The sequence below is a fragment of the Coregonus clupeaformis genome, unplaced genomic scaffold (genome assembly GCF_020615455.1).
Source record: "Coregonus clupeaformis isolate EN_2021a unplaced genomic scaffold, ASM2061545v1 scaf2712, whole genome shotgun sequence".
Lineage (NCBI taxonomy): Eukaryota > Metazoa > Chordata > Actinopteri > Salmoniformes > Salmonidae > Coregonus > Coregonus clupeaformis.
In genome coordinates, this window is record NW_025536166.1 from 7,501 (window position 1) to 32,016 (window position 24,516).

Sequence of the window (24,516 nt, forward strand, 5' to 3'; positions counted from 1 at the left end):
ACAGCCAGCCTTACCTTCTGTCTCTGTGTTGGAACCCAGCGTTGTGTCACATGGTGTGTCAGCTTCTAGAACACTGGGAGGGTTCTGAGCCACTCCCCTCAACGCTGACGGGACTGTGTCACGGGGTGCTGGCGTTGAAGATGAGATTACACACCCTACCCCAAACACACACCCTACCCCAAACACACACCCTACCCCAAACACACACCCTACCCCAAACACTACCCCAAACACACACCCTACCCCAAACACTACCCCAAACACACACCCTACCCCAAACACACACCCTACCCCAAACACTACCCCAAATACTACCCCAAACCCTACCCCAAACACACACCCTACCCCAAACACACACCCTACCCCAAACACTACCCCAAACACACACCCAGACACACAGTCACACCCCTAAGCACAGTGAAAAACACGTCCCTAAACACACACACAACAGGACAGGAACACACATCCACACCCGCTCCCACACTCAATCCCAAATACAATTGGCAGAAGAGAAGAGGGGGAAGGAGAAGAGGGGGAGAGAGAAGAGGGGAAGAGAGAAGAGGGTGAAGGAGAATGAAGAAGAGAGAGAGGAGGAGGAGAAGGAGGAGGGAGAGGAAGAGGAGGAGGAGGAGGAGGAGGAGGAGGAGAACAGGTATGTTCTGTCTGAGTTGAGCGGTCTGGCCTGGCAGGGGGTTAAAGGTCATTCATCTCTCCTCACCCTGACCCTGGAGCATACCATCTATGTCAGGCTGCGGGTGTTTGGCCTGAGGACTGGACTGGTCCATTCTCACTGGCTGAGGGGGGGGCAGGGCAGAGACTGTGACGGTGATGACATCAGTGATGACAACATCCTGTCCTGGGCCCACCCCTTCCTGCAAAGCTTCCTGGGCGGGGTCCACCTGTCTGTCTCCAGGTGTGTGTCTGACCGAGCCCTGCTGACCCAGATTCTACCACAGGTATCATTACTGTTTTACTATTCAACTCAATCCTCCTCCTCCTCACCTGAACCAGCACCTCCTTTCTATCTCGGACTCTACTGATAGCTCCTTTATTGAGGGAAAATGTTCTTACCATGACTGTGATATGTGGTTGTCCCACCCAGCTGTCTTCAGATGAATGCACTGACTGGAAGTCGCTCTGGATAAGAGCGTCTGCTGAATGACTAAAATGTAAATGTACTCTGTTTTACTCTACTCTACTCTATTCTACTCTACTCTACTATATTATACTCTACTATATTCTATTCTATTCTACTCTGTTCTACTCTATTCAACTCTATTCTATTCTACTCTATTCTACTCTACTCTATTCTACTCTACTCTATTCCTCTCTATTCTACTCTACTCTACTCTACTATATTCTACTCTACTCTACTCTACTCTACTCTACTCTACTCTATTCTACTCTACTCTACTCTACTCTACTCTACTATATTCTACTCTACTCTACTCTACTCTACTCTATTCTATTCTATTCTATTCTATTCTATTCTATTCTATTCTATTCTACTCTACTCTACTCTACTCTACTCTACTCTACTCTACTCTACTCTACTCTACTCTACTCTACTCTATTCTACTCTACTCTACTCTACTCTACTCTACTCTATTATACTCTACTCTACTCTACTCTATTATACTCTACTCTACTCTACTCTACTCTACTCTACTCTATTCTACTCTACTCTACTCTACTCTACTCTACTCTACTCTACTCTATTCTACTCTACTCTACTCTACTCTACTCTACTCTACTCTACTCTACTATATTCTACTCTACTCTACTCTACTCTACTCTACTCTACTCTATTCTATTCTATTCTATTCTACTCTACTCTACTCTACTCTATTCTACTCTACTCTACTCTACTCTACTCTACTCTACTCTACTATATTCTACTCTACTCTACTCTACTCTACTCTATTCTATTCTATTCTATTCTATTCTACTCTACTCTACTCTACTCTACTCTACTCTACTCTACTCTACTCTACTCTACTCTACTCTATTATATTCTACTCTACTCTACTCTACTCTACTCTACTCTACTCTATTATACTCTACTCTACTCTACTCTATTATACTCTACTCTACTCTACTCTACTCTATTCTATTCTACTCTACTCTACTCTACTCTACTCTATTATATTCTACTCTACTCTACTCTACTCTACTCTACTCTATTATATTCTACTCTACTCTACTCTACTCTACTCTACTCTATTATACTCTACTCTACTCTACTCTATTCTATTCTATTCTATTCTACTCTATTATACTCTACTCTACTCTACTCTATTATATTCTACTCTACTCTACTCTACTCTACTCTATTATACTCTACTCTACTCTATTCTACTCTACTCTACTCTACTCTACTCTACTCTATTATATTCTACTCTACTCTACTCTACTCTACTCTATTATACTCTACTCTACTCTACTCTACTCTATTCTATTCTATTCTATTCTACTCTACTCTACTCTACTCTATTATATTCTACTCTACTCTACTCTACTCTACTCTACTCTACTCTATTCTACTCTACTCTATTCTATTCTATTCTACTCTACTCTATTATACTCTACTCTACTCTATTCTATTATACTCTACTCTATTATATTCTACTCTACTCTACTCTACTCTATTATACTCTACTCTATTCTATTATACTCTACTCTATTATATTCTACTCTACTCTACTCTACTCTACTCTACTCTATTATATTCTACTCTACTCTACTCTACTCTACTCTATTCTACTCTACTCTACTCTACTCTATTCTATTCTACTCTACTCTATTATACTCTACTCTATTCTACTCTACTCTACTCTATTATATTATACTCTACTCTATTATATTCTACTCTACTCTACTCTACTCTATTATATTCTACTCTACTCTACTCTACTCTACTCTACTCTATTCTATTCTACTCTACTCTATTATACTCTACTCTATTCTACTCTACTCTACTCTATTCTATTATACTCTACTCTATTATATTCTACTCTACTCTACTCTACTCTATTCTACTCTACTCTATTCTACTCTACTCTATTCTATTATACTCTACTCTATTATATTCTACTCGACTCTACTCTATTCTATTCTATTCTATTCTACTCTACTCTATTATATTCTACTCTACTCTACTCTATTCTACTCTATTCTATTCTACTCTACTCTATTATACTCTACTCTATTCTATTCTATTCTACTCTACTCTACTCTACTCTACTCTATTCTACTCTATTATATTATATTCTACTCTACACTACTCTACTCTATTCTACTCTACTCTACTCTACTCTACTCTACTCTACTCTACTCTACTCTACTCTACTCTACTCTACTCTACTCTATTCTACTCTACTCTACTCTACTCTACTCTACTCTATTATATTCTACTCTACTCTACTCTACTCTATTATATTCTACTCTACTCTACTCTACTCTACTCTACTCTATTCTATTCTATTCTACTCTACTCTACTCTACTCTATTATACTCTACTCTACTCTACTCTACTCTACTCTACTCTACTCTACTCTACTCTATTCTACTCTGCAGCCCAGGGGGAGGCGACGGCCTCAGGGAGAGTGTCTGGACCTTGCTCAGCGATTCGCTGTCGGCCTGCTGTTCCGGAACAAGGCGGAACTCCGGGATCTGGCCACCCTGGATACCGGCGCCATGAGTGCGGTGGTGGCCAAGCGAGCCGCTGTGACGTCACACCTGGAGAACCTTCACCCTGCGGAGCTAAACCCTGCCAGGCTCCTGGAGGCGTGTCACTGTGTTTACGAGACAGGCGACGCCCACTTGGTCAGACAGCTGGTGCGGAACCTTCCCGAGGTTCTGTCCTTCCAAGGGGTTCCGCTGTGCCCCGTCGACGCCTTTGTGGTGTGGAACCTTCTGGACCAGTGTAGAACGCCGAGGAGGAGGTTCTGTCTGGGGCTGGAGGACACAGGACTGAGAATCACAGGGCTAAAACTACTAACAGGTCTCCACAACATAAACTCCTACAGGTACTGACACTGGTACAGTATAGATCTACAACAGTATAGATATGTTACAGTATAGATCTACAACAGTATAGATCTGTTACAGTATATATCTAGAACAGTATAGATATGTTACATTATATCTAGAACAGTATAGATATGTTACATTATATATCTATAACAGTATAGATATGTTACAGTATATATCTATAACAGTATAGATATGTTACATTATATATCTATAACAGTATAGATATGTTACAGTATATATCTAGAACAGTATAGATCTGTTACATTATATCTAGAACAGTATAGATCTGTTACATTATATATCTATAACAGTATAGATCTGTTACAGTATATATCTATAACAGTATAGATATGTTACATTATATCTAGAACAGTATAGATATGTTACATTATATATCTACAACAGTATATATCTGTTACATTATATCTATAACAGTATAGATATTTTACATTATATATCTATAACAGTATAGATATTTTACATTATATCTAGAACAGTATAGATATGTTACAGTATATATCTAGAACAGTATAGATCTGTTACATTATATATCTACAACAGTATATATCTGTTACATTATATATCTATAACAGTATAGATGTTACAGTATAGATCTACAACAGTATAGATCTGTTACAGTATAAATCTACAACAGTATAGATCTGTTAGAGTATAGATCTACAACAGTATAGATCTGTTACAGTATATATCTAGAACAGTATAGATCTGTTACATTATATCTAGAACAGTATAGATATGTTACAGTATATATCTAGAACAGTATAGATCTGTTACAGTATATATCTAGAACAGTATAGATCTGTTACATTATATATCTACAACAGTATATATCTGTTACATTATATCTATAACAGTATAGATATTTTACATTATATATCTATAACAGTATAGATATTTTACATTATATCTAGAACAGTATAGATATGTTACAGTATATATCTAGAACAGTATAGATATGTTACATTATATATCTACAACAGTATATATCTGTTACATTATATATCTATAACAGTATAGATGTTACAGTATAGATCTACAACAGTATAGTTCTGTTACAGTATAAATCTACAACAGTATAGATCTGTTAGAGTATAGATCTACAACAGTATAGATCTGTTACAGTATATATCTAGAACAGTATAGATCTGTTACATTATATCTAGAACAGTATAGATATGTTACAGTATATATCTAGAACAGTATAGATCTGTTACAGTATATATCTAGAACAGTATAGATCTGTTACATTATATATCTACAACAGTATATATCTGTTACATTATATCTATAACAGTATAGATATTTTACATTATATATCTATAACAGTATAGATATTTTACATTATATCTAGAACAGTATAGATATGTTACAGTGTATATCTAGAACAGTATAGATCTGTTACATTATATATCTACAACAGTATATATCTGTTACATTATATATCTATAACAGTATAGATATTTTACATTATATATCTATAACAGTATATATATTTTACATTATATATCTATAACTGTATAGATATTTTACATTATATCTAGAACAGTATAGATATGTTACAGTATATATCTAGAACAGTATAGATATGTTACAGTATATATCTAGAACAGTATAGATGTTACAGTATATATCTAGAACAGTATAGATCTGTTACAGTATATATCTAGAACAGTATAGATCTGTTACATTATATATATATTACAGTATAGATCTGTTAAATTATATCTACAACAGTATAGACATTTTACATTATATCTAGAACAGTATAGATCTGTTACAGTATATATCTAGAACAGTATAGATAGGTTACAGTATATATCTAGAACAGTATAGATCTGTTACAGTATATATCTAGAACAGTATATATATTTTACATTATATCTAGAACAGTATAGATATGTTAAAGTATATATCTAGAACAGTATAGATGTTACAGTATATATCTAGAACAGTATAGATATGGTACAGTATAGATCTAAAACAGTATAGATATTTTACATTATATCTAGAACAGTATAGATATTTTACATTATATCTAGAACAGTATAGATCTGTTACATTATATATCTATAACAGTATAGATATGTTACAGTATAGATCTAGAACAGTATAGATATGGTACAGTATATATCTAAAACAGTATAGATCTGGTACAGTATATATCTAGAACAGTATAGATATGGTACAGTATAGATCTAGAACAGTATAGATCTGGTACAGTATATATCTAGAACAGTATAGATCTGGTACAGTATATATCTAGAACAGTATAGATATGGTACAGTATATATCTAGAACAGTATAGATATGGTACAGTATAGATCTAGAACAGTATAGATCTGGTACAGTATATATCTAGAACAGTATAGATCTAGAACAGTATAGATCTGTTACAGTATAGATCTAGAACAGTATAGATCTGTTACAGTATAGATCTAGAACAGTATAGATCTCATGTTGTCCCTCTACTGTATGTAGAACTTTTCTGATCTGTGTGTTTTGAACATGACTCTAGTATGTGTGTGTGTGTGTGTGTGTGTGTGTGTGTGTGTGTGTGTGTGTGTGTGTGTGTGTGTCCGTCCCAGGGCGTGTATCGCTGACACCATCACCCTGTGGGAGGAGCTAGAGCAGAGTGGCGAGGAGGAGCTTCTGAAAGCGGCTGTGTCTAAGTTGACCCTTAACCCTTTCAGAGTCACACAGGTGTCCCATGTACAACACCTGTCTACACTGGTCAAGATACACACAAACAGGAGACTGTCTGACAAGTAGGCCAATACAGCACACACACACACACACCACCTACAATACATCCCATACAGTATATATCAACAAGCCCTAGTTACAGCCATCTACAATACATCCCCTACAGTATATATCAACCAGCTCTAGTTACAGCCATCTACAATATATCCCCTACAGTATATATCAACCCTGCTCTAGTTACAGCCATCTACAATACATCCCCTACAGTATATATCAACCAGCTCTAGTTACAGCCATCTACAATACATCCCCTACAGTATATATCAACCCTGCTCTAGTTACAGCCATCTACAATACATCCCCCTACAGTATATATCAACCAGCTCTAGTTACAGCCATCTACAATACATCCCCTACAGTATATATCAACCAGCTCTAGTTACAGCCATCTACAATACATCCCCTACAGTATATATAAACCCTGCTCTAGTTACAGCCATCTACAATACATCCTCATACAGTATATATCAACCCTGCTGTAGTTACAGCCATCTACAATACATCCCCTACAGTATATATCAACCAGCTCTAGTTACAGCCATCTACAATACATCCCCTACAGTATATATCAACCAGCTCTAGTTACAGCTATCTACAATACATCCTCATACAGTATATATCAACCCTGCTGTAGTTACAGCCATCTACAATACATCCCCTACAGTATATATCAACCAGCTCTAGTTACAGCCATCTACAATACATCCCCTACAGTATATATCTACCAGCTCTAGTTACAGCCATCTACAATACATCCCCTACAGTATATATCAACCAGCTCTAGTTACAGCCATCTACAATACATCCCCTACAGTATATATCAACCAGCTCTAGTTACAGCCATCTACAATACATCCCCTACAGTATATATCAACCCTGCTCTAGTTACAGCCATCTACAATACATCCCCTACAGTATATATCAACCAGCTCTAGTTACAGCCATCTACAATACATCCCCTACAGTATATATCAACCAGCTCTAGTTACAGCCATCTACAATACATCCCCTACAGTATATATCAACCCAGCTCTAGTTACAGCCATCTACAATACATCCCCTACAGTATATATCAACCCTGCTCTAGTTACAGCCATCTACAATACATCCTCATACAGTATATATCAACCCAGCTCTAGTTACAGCCATCTACAATACATCCCCTACAGTATATATCAACCAGCTCTAGTTACAGCCATCTACAATACATCCCCTACAGTATATATCAACCAGCTCTAGTTACAGCCATCTACAATACATCCCCTACAGTATATATCAACCCTGCTCTAGTTACAGCCATCTACAATACATCCCCTACAGTATATATCAACCCTGCTCTAGTTACAGCCATCTACAATACATCCCCTACAGTATATATCAACCCTGCTCTAGTTACAGCCATCTACAATACATCCCCTACAGTATATATCAACCCTGCTCTAGTTACAGCCATCTACAATACATCCCCTACAGTATATATCAACCAGCTCTAGTTACAGCCATCTACAATACATCCCCTACAGTATATATCAACCAGCTCTAGTTACAGCCATCTACAATACATCCCCTACAGTATATATCAACCAACTCTAGTTACAGCCATCTACAATACATCCCCTACAGTATATATCAACCCTGCTCTAGTTACAGCCATCTACAATACATCCCCTACAGTATATATCAACCAGCTCTAGTTACAGCCATCTACAATACATCCCCTACAGTATATATCAACCAGCTCTAGTTACAGCCATCTACAATACATCCCCTACAGTATATATCAACCAGCTCTAGTTACAGCCATCAACAATACATCCCCTACAGTATATATCAACCCTGCTCTAGTTACAGCCATCTACAATACATCCCCTACAGTATATATCAACCAGCCCTAGTTACAGCCATCTACAATACATCCCCTACAGTATATATCAACCAGCTCTAGTTACAGCCATCTACAATACATCCCCTACAGTATATATCAACCCAGCTCTAGTTATAGCCATCTACAATACATCCCCTACAGTATATATCAACCAGCTCTAGTTACATTCATCTACAATACATCCTCATACAGTATATATCAACCAGCTCTAGTTACAGCCATCTACAATACATCCCCTACAGTATATATCAACCCTGCTCTAGTTACAGCCATCTACAATACATCCCCTACAGTATATATCAACCCAGCTCTAGTTACAGCCATCTACAATACATCCCCTACAGTATATATCAACCCAGCTCTAGTTACAGCCATCTACAATACAACCCCTACAGTATATATCAACCAGCTCTAGTTACAGCCATCTACAATACATCCTCATACAGTATATATCAACCAACTCTAGTTACAGCCATCTACAATACATCCCCTACAGTATATATCAACCCTGCTCTAGTTACAGCCATCTACAATACATCCCCTACAGTATATATCAACCCTGCTCTAGTTACAGCCATCTACAATACATCCCCTACAGTATATATCAACCCTGCTCTAGTTACAGCCATCTACAATACATCCCCTACAGTATATATCAACCCAGCTCTAGTTACAGCCATCTACAATACATCCCCTACAGTATATATCAACCCAGCTTTAGTTACAGCCATCTACAATACATCCCCTACAGTATATATCAACCCAGCTCTAGTTATAGCCATCTACAATACATCCCCTACAGTATATATCAACCAGCTCTAGTTACATTCATCTACAATACATCCTCATACAGTATATATCAACCAGCTCTAGTTACAGCCATCTACAATACATCCCCTACAGTATATATCAACCCTGCTCTAGTTACAGCCATCTACAATACATCCCCTACAGTATATATCAACCCAGCTCTAGTTACAGCCATCTACAATACATCCCCTACAGTATATATCAACCCAGCTCTAGTTACAGCCATCTACAATACAACCCCAACAGTATATATCAACCAGCTCTAGTTACAGCCATCTACAATACATCCTCATACAGTATATATCAACCAACTCTAGTTACAGCCATCTACAATACATCCCCTACAGTATATATCAACCCTGCTCTAGTTACAGCCATCTACAATACATCCCCTACAGTATATATCAACCCTGCTCTAGTTACAGCCATCTACAATACATCCCCTACAGTATATATCAACCCAGCTCTAGTTACAGCCATCTACAATACATCCCCTACAGTATATATCAACCCAGCTCTAGTTACAGCCATCTACAATACATCCCCTACAGTATATATCAACCAGCTCTAGTTACAGCCATCTACAATACATCCTCATACAGTATATATCAACCAGCTCTAGTTACAGCCATCTACAATACATCCCCTACAGTATATATCAACCCTGCTCTAGTTACAGCCATCTACAATACATCCCCTACAGTATATATCAACCCTGCTTTAGTTACAGCCATCTACAATACATCCCCTACAGTATATATCAACCAGCTCTAGTTACAGCCATCTACAATACATCCCCTACAGTATATATCAACCAGCTCTAGTTACAGCCATCTACAATACATCCCCTACAGTATATATCAACCAGCTCTAGTTACAGCCATCTACAATACATCCCCTACAGTATATATCAACCCTGCTCTAGTTACAGCCATCTACAATACATCCCCTACAGTATATATCAACCAGCTCTAGTTACAGCCATCTACAATACATCCCCTACAGTATATATCAACCAGCTCTAGTTACAGCCATCTACAATACATCCCATACAGTATATATCAACCAGCTCTAGTTACAGCCATCTACAATACATCCCCTACAGTATATATCAACCCAGCTCTAGTTACAGCCATCTACAATACATCCCCTACAGTATATATCAACCAGCTCTAGTTACAGCCATCTACAATACATCCCCTACAGTATATATCAACCCAGCTCTAGTTACAGCCATCTACAATACATCCCCTACAGTATATATCAACCAGCTCTAGTTACAGCCATCTACAATACATCCCCTACAGTATATATCAACCAGCTCTAGTTACAGCCATCTACAATACATCCCCTACAGTATATATCAACCCTGCTCTAGTTACAGCCATCTACAATACATCCCCTACAGTATATATCAACCAGCTCTAGTTACAGCCATCTACAATACATCCCCTACAGTATATATCAACCAGCTCTAGTTACAGCCATCTACAATACATCCCCTACAGTATATATCAACCCTGCTCTAGTTACAGCCATCTACAATACATCCCCTACAGTATATATCAACCAGCTCTAGTTACAGCCATCTACAATACATCCCCTACAGTATATATCAACCAGCTCTAGTTACAGCCATCTACAATACATCCCCTACAGTATATATCAACCAGCTCTAGTTACAGCCATCTACAATACATCCCCTACAGTATATATCAACCCTGCTCTAGTTACAGCCATCTACAATACATCCCCTGCAGTATATATCAACCCTGCTCTAGTTACAGCCATCTACAATACATCCCCTACAGTATATATCAACCAGCTCTAGTTACAGCCATCTACAATACATCCCCTACAGTATATATCAACCAGCTCTAGTTACAGCCATCTACAATACATCCCCTACAGTATATATAGACCCTGCTCTAGTTACAGCCATCTACAATACATCCCCTACAGTATATATCAACCCTGCTCTAGTTACAGCCATCTACAATACATCCCCTACAGTATATATCAACCCTGCTCTAGTGACAGCCATCTACAATACATCCCCTACAGTATATATCAACCAGCTCTAGTTACAGCCATCTACAATACATCCCCTACAGTATATATAGACCCTGCTCTAGTTACAGCCATCTACAATACATCCCCTACAGTATATATCAACCCTGCTCTAGTTACAGCCATCTACAATACATCCCCTACAGTATATATCAACCCTGCTCTAGTTACAGCCATCTACAATACATCCCCTACAGTATATATCAACCCTGCTCTAGTTACAGCCATCTACAATACATCCCCTACAGTATATATCAACCAGCTCTAGTTACAGCCATCTACAATACATCCCCTACAGTATATATCAACCAGCTCTAGTTACAGCCATCTACAATACATCCCCTACAGTATATATCAACCCAGCTCTAGTTACAGCCATCTACAATACATCCCATACAGTATATATCAACCCTGCTCTAGTTACAGCCATCTACAATACATCCCCTACAGTATATATCAACCAGCTCTAGTTACAGCCATCTACAATACATCTCCCTACAGTATATATAAACCCTGCTCTAGTTACAGCCATGTACAATACATCCCCTACAGTATATATCAACCCTGCTCTAGTTACAGCCATCTACAATACATCTCCCTACAGTATATATAAACCCTGCTCTAGTTACAGCCATCTACAATACATCCCCTACAGTATATATAAACCCTGCTCTAGTTACAGCCATCTACAATACATCCCCTACAGTATATATCAACCAGCTCTAGTTACAGCCATCTACAATACATCCCCTACAGTATATATCAACCAGCTCTAGTTACAGCCATCTACAATACATCCCCTAAAGTATATATCAACCCAGCTCTAGTTACAGCCATCTACAATACATCCCCTACAGTATATATCAACCCTGCTCTAGTTACAGCCATCTACAATACATCCCCTACAGTATATATCAACCCTGCTCTAGTGACAGCCATCTACAATACATCCCCTACAGTATATATCAACCAGCTCTAGTTACAGCCATCTACAATACATCCCCTACAGTATATATAGACCCTGCTCTAGTTACAGCCATCTACAATACATCCCCTACAGTATATATCAACCCTGCTCTAGTTACAGCCATCTACAATACATCCCCTACAGTATATATCAACCCTGCTCTAGTTACAGCCATCTACAATACATCCCCTACAGTATATATCAACCCTGCTCTAGTTACAGCCATCTACAATACATCCCCTACAGTATATATCAACCAGCTCTAGTTACAGCCATCTACAATACATCCCCTACAGTATATATCAACCCTGCTCTAGTTACAGCCATATACAATACATCCCCTACAGTATATATAAACCCTGCTCTAGTTACAGCCATCTACAATACATCCCCTACAGTATATATCAACCAGCTCTAGTTACAGCCATCTACAATACATCCCCTACAGTATATATCAACCAGCTCTAGTTACAGCCATCTACAATACATCCCCTACAGTATATATCAACCCAGCTCTAGTTACAGCCATCTATAATACATCCCATACAGTATATATCAACCCTGCTCTAGTTACAGCCATCTACAATACATCCCCTACAGTATATATCAACCAGCTCTAGTTACAGCCATCTACAATACCTCTCCCTACAGTATATATAAACCCTGCTCTAGTTACAGCCATCTACAATACATCCCCTACAGTATATATCAACCCTGCTCTAGTTACAGCCATCTACAATACATCTCCCTACAGTATATATAAACCCTGCTCTAGTTACAGCCATCTACAATACATCCCCTACAGTATATATCAACCAGCTCTAGTTACAGCCATCTACAATACATCCCATACAGTATATATCAACCCTGCTCTAGTTACAGCCATCTACAATACATCCCATACAGTATATATCAACCAGCTCTAGTTACAGCCATCTACAATACATCCCCTACAGTATATATCAACCCTGCTCTAGTTACAGCCATCTACAATACATCCCCTACAGTATATATCAACCAGCTCTAGTTACAGCCATCTACAATACATCCCATACAGTATATATCAACCAGCTCTAGTTACAGCCATCTACAATACATCCCATACAGTATATATCAACCAGCTCTAGTTACAGCCATCTACAATACATCCCCATACAGTATATATCAACCAGCTCTAGTTACAGCCATCTACAATACATCCCCTACAGTATATATCAACCAGCTCTAGTTACAGCCATCTACAATACATCCCCTACAGTATATATCAACCCTGCTCTAGTTACAGCCATCTACAATACATCCCCTACAGTATATATCAACCAGCTCTAGTTACAGCCATCTACAATACATCCCCTACAGTATATATCAACCAGCTCTAGTTACAGCCATCTACAATACATACCCTACAGTATATATCAACCAGCTCTAGTTACAGCCATCTACAATACATCCCCTACAGTATATATCAACCAGCTCTAGTTACAGCCATCTACAATACATCCCCTACAGTATATATCAACCCTGCTCTAGTTACAGCCATCTACAATACATCCCCTGCAGTATATATCAACCCTGCTCTAGTTACAGCCATCTACAATACATCCCCTACAGTATATATCAACCAGCTCTAGTTACAGCCATCTACAATACATCCCCTACAGTATATATCAACCAGCTCTAGTTACAGCCATCTACAATACATCCCCTACAGTATATATCAACCCAGCTCTAGTTACAGCCATCTACAATACATCCCCTACAGTATATATCAACCCTGCTCTAGTTACAGCCATCTACAATACATCCCCTACAGTATATATCAACCCTGCTCTAGTGACAGCCATCTACAATACATCCCCTACAGTATATATCAACCAGCTCTAGTTACAGCCATCTACAATACATCCCCTACAGTATATATAGACCCTGCTCTAGTTACAGCCATCTACAATACATCCCCTACAGTATATATCAACCCTGCTCTAGTTACAGCCATCTACAATACATCCCCTACCGTATATATCAACCCTGCTCTAGTTACAGCCATCTACAATACATCCCCTACAGTATATATCAACCCTGCTCTAGTTACAGCCATCTACAATACATCCCCTACAGTATATATCAACCAGCTCTAGTTACAGCCATCTACAATACATCCCCTACAGTATATATCAACCCTGCTCTAGTTACAGCCATCTACAATACATCCCCTACAGTATATATCAACCAGCTCTAGTTACAGCCATCTACAATACATCCACTACAGTATATATCAACCCAGCTCTAGTTACAGCCATCTACAATACATCCCCTACAGTATATATCAACCCTGCTCTAGTTACAGCCATCTACAATACATCCCCTACAGTATATATCAACCCTGCTCTAGTTACAGCCATCTACAATACATCCCCTACAGTATATATCAACCCTGCTCTAGTTACAGCCATCTACAATACATCCCCTACAGAATATATCAACCCAGCTCTAGTTACAGCCATCTACAATACATCCCATACAGTATATATCAACCCTGCTCTAGTTACAGCCATCTACAATACATCCCCTACAGTATATATCAACCAGCTCTAGTTACAGCCATCTACAATACATCCCCTACAGTATATATCAACCCTGCTGTAGTTACAGCCATCTACAATACATCCCCTACAGTATATATCAACCCTGCTCTAGTTACAGCCATCTACAATACATCCCCTACAGTATATATCAATCAGCTCTAGTTACAGCCATCTACAATACATCCCCTACAGTATATATCAACCAGCTCTAGTTACAGCCATCTACAATACATCCCCTACAGTATATATCAACCAGCTCTAGTTACAGCCATCTACAATACATCCCCTACAGTATATATCAACCCTGCTCTAGTTACAGCCATCTACAATACATCCCCTACAGTATATATCAACCCTGCTCTAGTTACAGCCATCTACAATACATCCCCTACAGTATATATCAACCAGCTCTAGTTACAGCCATCTACAATACATCCCCTACAGTATATATCATCCCTGCTCTAGTTACAGCCATCTACAATACATCCCCTACAGTATATATCAACCCAGCTCTAGTTACAGCCATCTACAATACATCCCCTACAGTATATATCAACCCTGCTCTAGTTACAGCCATCTACAATACATCCCCTACAGTATATATCAACCCTGCTCTAGTTACAGCCATCTACAATACATCCCCTACAGTATATATCAACCCTGCTCTAGTTACAGCCATCTACAATACATCCCCTACAGTATATATCAACCAGCTCTAGTTACAGCCATCTACAATACATCTCCCTACAGTATATATAAACCCTGCTCTAGTTACAGCCATCTACAATACATCCCCTACAGTATATATCAACCAGCTCTAGTTACAGCCATCTACAATACATCCCCTACAGTATATATCAACCCTGCTCTAGTTACAGCCATCTACAATACATCCCATACAGTATATATCAACCCTGCTCTAGTTACAGCCATCTACAATACATCCCCTACAGTATATATCAACCAGCTCTAGTTACAGCCATCTACAATACATCCCCTACAGTATATATCAACCCTGCTCTAGTTACAGCCATCTACAATACATCCCCTACAGTATATATCAACCAGCTCTAGTTACAGCCATCTACAATACATCCCATACAGTATATATCAACCAGCTCTAGTTACAGCCATCTACAATACATCCCATACAGTATATATCAACCAGCTCTAGTTACAGCCATCTACAATACATCCCCTACAGTATATATCAACCAGCTCTAGTTACAGCCATCTACAATACATCCCCTACAGTATATATCAACCAGCTCTAGTTACAGCCATCTACAATACATCCCCTACAGTATATATCAACCCTGCTCTAGTTACAGCCATCTACAATACATCCCCTACAGTATATATCAACCAGCTCTAGTTACAGCCATCTACAATACATCCCCTACAGTATATATCAACCAGCTCTAGTTACAGCCATCTACAATACATACCCTACAGTATATATCAACCAGCTCTAGTTACAGCCATCTACAATACATCCCCTACAGTATATATCAACCAGCTCTAGTTACAGCCATCTACAATACATCCCCTACAGTATATATCAACCCTGCTCTAGTTACAGCCATCTACAATACATCCCCTGCAGTATATATCAACCCTGCTCTAGTTACAGCCATCTACAATACATCCCCTACAGTATATATCAACCAGCTCTAGTTACAGCCATCTACAATACATCCCCTACAGTATATATCAACCAGCTCTAGTTACAGCCATCTACAATACATCCCCTACAGTATATATCAACCCAGCTCTAGTTACAGCCATCTACAATACATCCCCTACAGTATATATCAACCCTGCTCTAGTTACAGCCATCTACAATACATCCCCTACAGTATATATCAACCCTGCTCTAGTGACAGCCATCTACAATACATCCCCTACAGTATATATCAACCAGCTCTAGTTACAGCCATCTACAATACATCCCCTACAGTATATATAGACCCTGCTCTAGTTACAGCCATCTACAATACATCCCCTACAGTATATATCAACCCTGCTCTAGTTACAGCCATCTACAATACATCCCCTACCGTATATATCAACCCTGCTCTAGTTACAGCCATCTACAATACATCCCCTACAGTATATATCAACCCTGCTCTAGTTACAGCCATCTACAATACATCCCCTACAGTATATATCAACCAGCTCTAGTTACAGCCATCTACAATACATCCCCTACAGTATATATCAACCCTGCTCTAGTTACAGCCATCTACAATACATCCCCTACAGTATATATCAACCAGCTCTAGTTACAGCCATCTACAATACATCCCCTACAGTATATATCAACCCAGCTCTAGTTACAGCCATCTACAATACATCCCCTACAGTATATATCAACCCTGCTCTAGTTACAGCCATCTACAATACATCCCCTACAGTATATATCAACCCTGCTCTAGTTACAACCATCTACAATACATCCCCTACAGTATATATCAACCCTGCTCTAGTTACAGCCATCTACAATACATCCCCTACAGAATATATCAACCCAGCTCTAGTTACAGCCATCTACAATACATCCCCTACAGTATATATCAACCAGCTCTAGTTACAGCCATCTACAATACATTCCCTACAGTATATATCAACCCTGCTCTAGTTACAGCCATCTACAATACATCCCCTACAGTATATATCAACCAGCTCTAGTTACAGCCATCTACAATACATCCCCTACAGTATATATCAACCAGCTCTAGTTACAGCCATCTACAATACATCCCCTACAGTATATATCAACCAGCTCTAGTTACAGCCATCTACAATACATCCCCTACAGTATATATCAACCCTGCTCTAGTTACAGCCATCTACAATACATCCCCATACAGTATTAAATCAACCAGCTCTAGTTACAGCCATCTACAATACATCCCCTACAGTATATATCAACCAGCTCTAGTTACAGCCATCTACAATACATCCCCTACAGTATATATCAACCAGCTCTAGTTACAGCCATCTACAATACATCCCCTACAGTATATATCAACCAGCTCTAGTTACAGCCATCTACAATACATCCCCTACAGTATATATCAACCAGCTCTAGTTACAGCCATCTACAATACATCCCCTACAGTATATATCAACCAGCTCTAGTTACAGCCATCTACAATACATCCCCTACAGTATATATCAACCCTGCTCTAGTTACAGCCATCTACAATACATCCCCTACAGTATATATCAACCCAGCTCTAGTTACAGCCATCTACAATACATCCCCTACAGTATATATCAACCAGCTCTAGTTACAGCCATCTACAATACATCCTCATACAGTATATATCAACCCTGCTCTAGTTACAGCCATCTACAATACATCCCCTACAGTATATATCAACCCTGCTCTAGTTACAGCCATCTACAATACATCCCCTACAGTATATATCAACCCTGCTCTAGTTACAGCCATCTACAATACATCCCCTACAGTATATATCAACCCAGCTCTAGTTACAGCCATCTACAATACATCCCCTACAGTATATATCAACCCTGCTCTAGTTACAGCCATCTACAATACATCCCCTACAGTATATATCAACCCAGCTCTAGTTACAGCCATCTACAATACATCCCATACAGTATATATCAACCAGCTCTAGTTACAGCCATCTACAATACATCCCCTACAGTATATATCAACCCTGCTCTAGTTACAGCCATCTACAATACATCCCCTACAGTATATATCAACCCTGCTCTAGTTACAGCCATCTACAATACATCCCCTACAGTATATATCAACCCTGCTCTAGTTACAGCCATCTACAATACATCCCCTACAGTATATATCAACCCAGCTCTAGTTACAGCCATCTACAATACATCCCATACAGTATATATCAACCCTGCTCTAGTTACAGCCATCTACAATACATCCCCTACAGTATATATCAACCCTGCTCTAGTTACAGCCATCTACAATACATCCCCTACAGTATATATCAACCCAGCTCTAGTTACAGCCATCTACAATACATCCCCTACAGTATATATCAACCAGCTCTAGTTACAGCCATCTACAATACATCCCCTACAGTATATATCAACCCTGCTGTAGTTACAGCCATCTACAATACATCCCCATACAGTATATATCAACCAGCTCTAGTTACAGCCATCTACAATACATCCCCTACAGTATATATCAACCCTGCTCTAGTTACAGCCATCTACAATACATCCCCTACAGTATATATCAACCCTGCTCTAGTTACAGCCATCTACAATACATCCCCTACAGTATATATCAACCAGCTCTAGTTACAGCCATCTACAATACATCCCCTACAGTATATATCAACCAGCTCTAGTTACAGCCATCTACAATACATCCCCTACAGTATATATCAACCAGCTCTAGTTACAGCCATCTACAATACATCCCCTACAGTATATATCAACCCAGCTCTAGTTACAGCCATCTACAATACATCCCCATACAGTATATATACATACCGGTATGTTCAAAAAACGTGATGATTTGTCCGTCATCATTTCAGCCTGTCAGACGGTGTCCTTGGGGAGGGCATCCCTGCAGTCAGAGATCTCCACAAGCTGGAGTTTGAGTGAGTATCATTATTGAACCGAATCCCCTATCACTAGGTAATAAAACTCAATAAACTTTTCACTTGTTTTAACACTAGCTAATAAGTCAATAAACGTTGATTTGACTAGGTAATAAGTCAAACTTTGATTTGATTTTATAGTCCCCCTGTAGCTCATTTGGTAGAGCATGGCGCTTGCAACGCCAGGGTTTTGGGTTCGTTTTCCCACGGGGGCGGCAGGGGCGGGGGGCAGTATGAAAAATGTATGCACTCACTTAACTGTAAGTCGCTCTGGATAAGAGAAACGACTAAAATGTAAAAATGTAATTTGACTAGGTAATAACTCAAGAGTTACCCAATGGTTTGTGTGTTTTCTGTGTGTAGGTTGGGTCCAGTGAATGGGCCCCTGGCTCTCCCTAAACTCCTGGAGCTGCTGCCGGCACTGCACAGTCTTCAACATCTGGAGTAAGTACTGCACCACTAATGGACGACGTGACGGCAGGACAACGGCGCGCCGTTTTTTGTCTAGTTGATTATGGCGTTTGTCTAATGTCTCTGTCTCCCTCTCCCAGTCTGGAGAACAGTAAACTGGGGGACAGCGGAGCGGAGGGGCTGGCTGAAGCTCTGTCGTCTCTCTCCTCTCTGCAGATTATCAAGTAAGAACCTCACACGGAGCTCTCTACTTCCTAGATCAGGGGTCTCCCAACCTGTCGATCTCAGAGCTCTCTACTTCCTAGATCAGTGGTCTCCCAACCTGTCGATCACAGAGCTCTCTACTCCCTAGATCAGGGGTCTCCCAACCTGTCGATCACAGAGCCCTCTACTTCCTAGATCAGGGGTCTCCCAACCTGTCGATCACAGAGCTCTCTACTCCCTAGATCAGTGGTTACCCAACCTGTCGATCACAGAGCTCTCTACTCCCTAGGTCAGAGGTCACCAACCGGTCAGATCACAGAGCTCTCTACTTCCTAGATCAGGGGTCTCCCAACCTGTCGATCACAGAGCTCTCTACTCCCTAGATCAGTGGTCTCCCAACCTGTCGATCACAGAGCTCTCTACTCCCTAGATCAGTGGTCACCCAACCTGTCGATCACAGAGCTCTCTACTTCCTAGATCAGGGGTCTCCCAACCTGTCGATCACAGAGCTCTCTACTCCCTAGATCAGTGGTCACCAACCTGTCGATCACAGAGCTCTCTACTCCCTAGATCAGCGGTGACCAACCTGTCAGATCACAGAGCTCTCTACTCCCTAGATCAGCGGTCACCAACCTGTCGATCACAGAGCTCTCTACTCCCTAGATCAGCGGTCTCCCAACCTGTCGATCACAGAGCTCTCTACTCCCTAGATCAGCGGTCTCCCAACCTGTCGATCACAGAGCTCTCTACTCCCTAGATCAGTGGTTTCCCAACCTGTCGATCACAGAGCTCTCTACTCCCTAGATCAGTGGTCACCAACCTGTCGATCACAGAGCTCTCTACTCCCTAGATCAGCGGTCACCAACCTGTCGATCACAGAGCTCTCTACTCCCTAGATCAGCGGTCTCCCAACCTGTCGATCACAGAGCTCTCTACTTCCTAGATCAGAGGTCACCAACCGGTCAGATCATAGAGCTCTCTACTCCCTAGATCAGCGGTCACCAACCAGTCATATCACCGTGTCTGCAGTTTCCTCGAGTCATAGACTGTAAAAAGAAGAAGCCTCGAACGCACAGCAAAGTTGAAACTGTGACATTTTAAAACGTTTAAAACCACGACTAGAGCGAGACACAACGAATACAGCAAAGAGCTGCTGTTTTTATGAGTAAGTTAATGTTTAAGTTGTTATACAGCACTGTCAACACTTTGTTCAACACCTTTATAAGACAAAAAAAAATACACATTCACCCAACTTCCACTCACGCTACAACCAGCACTGCAGCCGTAATGAATGAGTACAGCAACGTGTTCCGATAAGCTTGCGTTGTTATTATTAGTGGCTTGGGTCTTTTAATGTCGAGGAATATTTCACTTTCACTGGTCATAAGGAGTAACAGCATGAATTGATGCATGAGGCAGAAATGAATGCAGTGTGACTTGAGTTTCGCCATCAGCTGGAAGACTGTGTCCCCTTTTCTCAGCGGAGGGAGGGAGAGAGGAGGGACGGAGAGTCGGGTGAGAGGCAGCCTCATCGCTGCTCCCTCCCTCCCCTCAGACTGACTATCAGATGCAGGTCATCAGTCAGCCTCACCGCTGCTCCCTCTCTCCCCTCAGACTGACTATCAGATGCAGGTCATCAGTCAGCCTCACCGCTGCTCTCTCTCTCCTCAGACTGACTATCAGATGCAGGTCATCAGTCAGCCTCACCGCTGCTCTCTCCCTCCCCTCAGACTGACTATCAGATGCAGGCCATCAGTCAGCCTCACCGCTGCTCCCTCCCTCCCCTCAGACTGACTATCAGATGCAGGTCATCAGTCAGCCTCACCGCTGCTCTCTCCCTCCCCTCAGACTGACCATCAGATGCAGGTCATCAGTCAGCCTCACCGCTGCTCTCTCCCTCCCCTCAGACTGACTATCAGATGCAGGTCATCAGTCAGCCTCACCGCTGCTCCCTCCCTCCCCTCAGACTGACCATCAGATGCAGGTCATCAGTCAGCCTCACCACTGCTCTCTCTCTCCCCTCAGACTGACCATCAGATACAGGTCATCAGTCAGCCTCACCACTGTCTCTCCCTCCCCTCAGACTGACCATCAGATACAGGTCATCAGTCAGCCTCACCACTGCTCCCTCTCTCCCCCTCAGACTGACTATCAGATACAGGTCATCAGTCAGCCTCACCACTGTCTCTCCCCTCCCCTCAGACTGACCATCAGATACAGGTCATCAGTCAGCCTCACCACTGCTCCCTCCCCTCAGACTGACCATCAGATACAGGTCATCAGTCAGCCTCACCACTGCTCTCTCCCTCCCCTCAGACTGACCATCAGATACAGGCCATCAGTCAGCCTCACCACTGCTCTCTCCCTCCCCTCAGACTGACCATCAGATACAGGTCATCAGTCAGCCTCACCACTGCTCTCTCCCTCCCTCAGACTGACCATCAGATACAGGTCATCAGTCAGCCTCACCACTGCTCTCTCCCTCCCCTCAGACTGACTATCAGATCAGGTCATCAGTCAGCCTCACCACTGCTCCCTCCCTCCCCTCAGACTGACCATCAGATGCAGGTCATCAGTCAGCCTCACCACTGCTCTCTCCCTCCCTCAGACTGACCATGCAGGTCATCAGTCAGCCTCACCACTGCTCTCTCCCTCCCTCAGACTGACCATCAGATACAGGTCATCAGTCAGCCTCACCGCTGCCTCCCTCCCCTCAGACTGACCATCAGATACAGGTCATCAGTCAGCCTCACCACTGCTCTCCCTCCCCTCAGACTGACCATCAGATACAGGTCATCAGTCAGCCTCACCACTGCTCTCTCCCTCCCCTCAGACTGACCATCAGGTCATCAGTCAGCCTCACCACTGCTCTCTCCCTCCCTCAGACTGACCATCAGATACAGGCCATCAGTCAGCCTCACCACTGCTCTCTCCCTCCTCAGACTGACTATCAGATACAGGTCATCAGTCAGCCTCACCGCTGCTCCTCTCTCCCCTCAGACTGACCATCAGATACAGGCCATCAGTCAGCCTCACCGCTGCTCCCTCCCCTCAGACTGACCATCAGGCCATCAGTCAGCCTCACCGCTGCTCCCTCCCTCCCCTCAGACTGACTATCAGATACAGGTCATCAGTCAGCCTCACCGCTGCTCCCTCCCTCCCCTCAGACTGACCATCAGATGCAGGCCATCAGTCAGCCTCACCACTGCTCTCTCCCTCCCCTCAGACTGACCATCAGATACAGGTCATCAGTCAGCCTCACCGCTGCTCTCTCCCTCCCCCTCAGACTGACCATCAGATACAGGTCATCAGTCAGCCTCACCGCTGCTCCCTCCCCTCAGACTGACCATCAGGCCATCAGTCAGCCTCACCACTGCTCCCTCCCTCCCCTCAGACTGACCATCAGATGCAGGCCATCAGTCAGCCTCACCACTGCTCTCTCCCTCCCCTCAGACTGACCATCAGATACAGGTCATCAGTCAGCCTCACCACTGCTCCCTCCCCTCAGACTGACCATCAGATACAGGCCATCAGTCAGCCTCACCGCTGCTCCCTCCCTCCCCTCAGACTGACCATCAGATACAGGTCATCAGTCAGCCTCACCACTGCTCTCTCCCCTCAGACTGACCATCAGATACAGGCCATCAGTCAGCCTCACCACTGCTCTCTCCCTCCCCTCAGACTGACCATCAGATACAGGTCATCAGTCAGCCTCACCACTGCTCTCTCCCCTCAGACTGACCATCAGGTCATCAGTCAGCCTCACCACTGCTCTCTCCCTCCCCTCAGACTGACCATCAGATACAGGCCATCAGTCAGCCTCACCACTGCTCTCTCCCTCCCCTCAGACTGACTATCAGATACAGGTCATCAGTCAGCCTCACCGCTGCTCTCTCCTCCCCTCAGACTGACCATCAGATACAGGTCATCAGTCAGCCTCACCGCTGCTCCCTCCCCTCAGACTGACCATCAGGCCATCAGTCAGCCTCACCGCTGCTCCCTCCCTCCCCTCAGACTGACTATCAGATACAGGTCATCAGTCAGCCTCACCGCTGCTCCCTCCCTCCCCTCAGACTGACCATCAGATGCAGGCCATCAGTCAGCCTCACCACTGCTCTCTCCCTCCCCTCAGACTGACCATCAGAT

At 41.7% G+C, this 24,516-nt stretch overlaps 1 protein-coding gene across 1 annotated transcript in view; it reads left to right on the top strand.

Annotated features, from left to right (window-relative positions):
- The window catches only part of ciita (class II, major histocompatibility complex, transactivator), a 33,152-nt gene that overhangs the window by 1,816 nt on the left and 6,820 nt on the right, over positions 1–24,516 (top strand). Inside the window, exons 5-10 of the mRNA XM_045219760.1 lie at positions 615–956; positions 3,577–4,028; positions 6,642–6,821; positions 19,690–19,755; positions 20,119–20,199; positions 20,307–20,390. Of these exons, the coding sequence (XP_045075695.1) occupies positions 615–956; positions 3,577–4,028; positions 6,642–6,821; positions 19,690–19,755; positions 20,119–20,199; positions 20,307–20,390 (1,205 nt within the window). The remainder of the gene's footprint in view (positions 1–614; positions 957–3,576; positions 4,029–6,641; positions 6,822–19,689; positions 19,756–20,118; positions 20,200–20,306; positions 20,391–24,516) is intronic.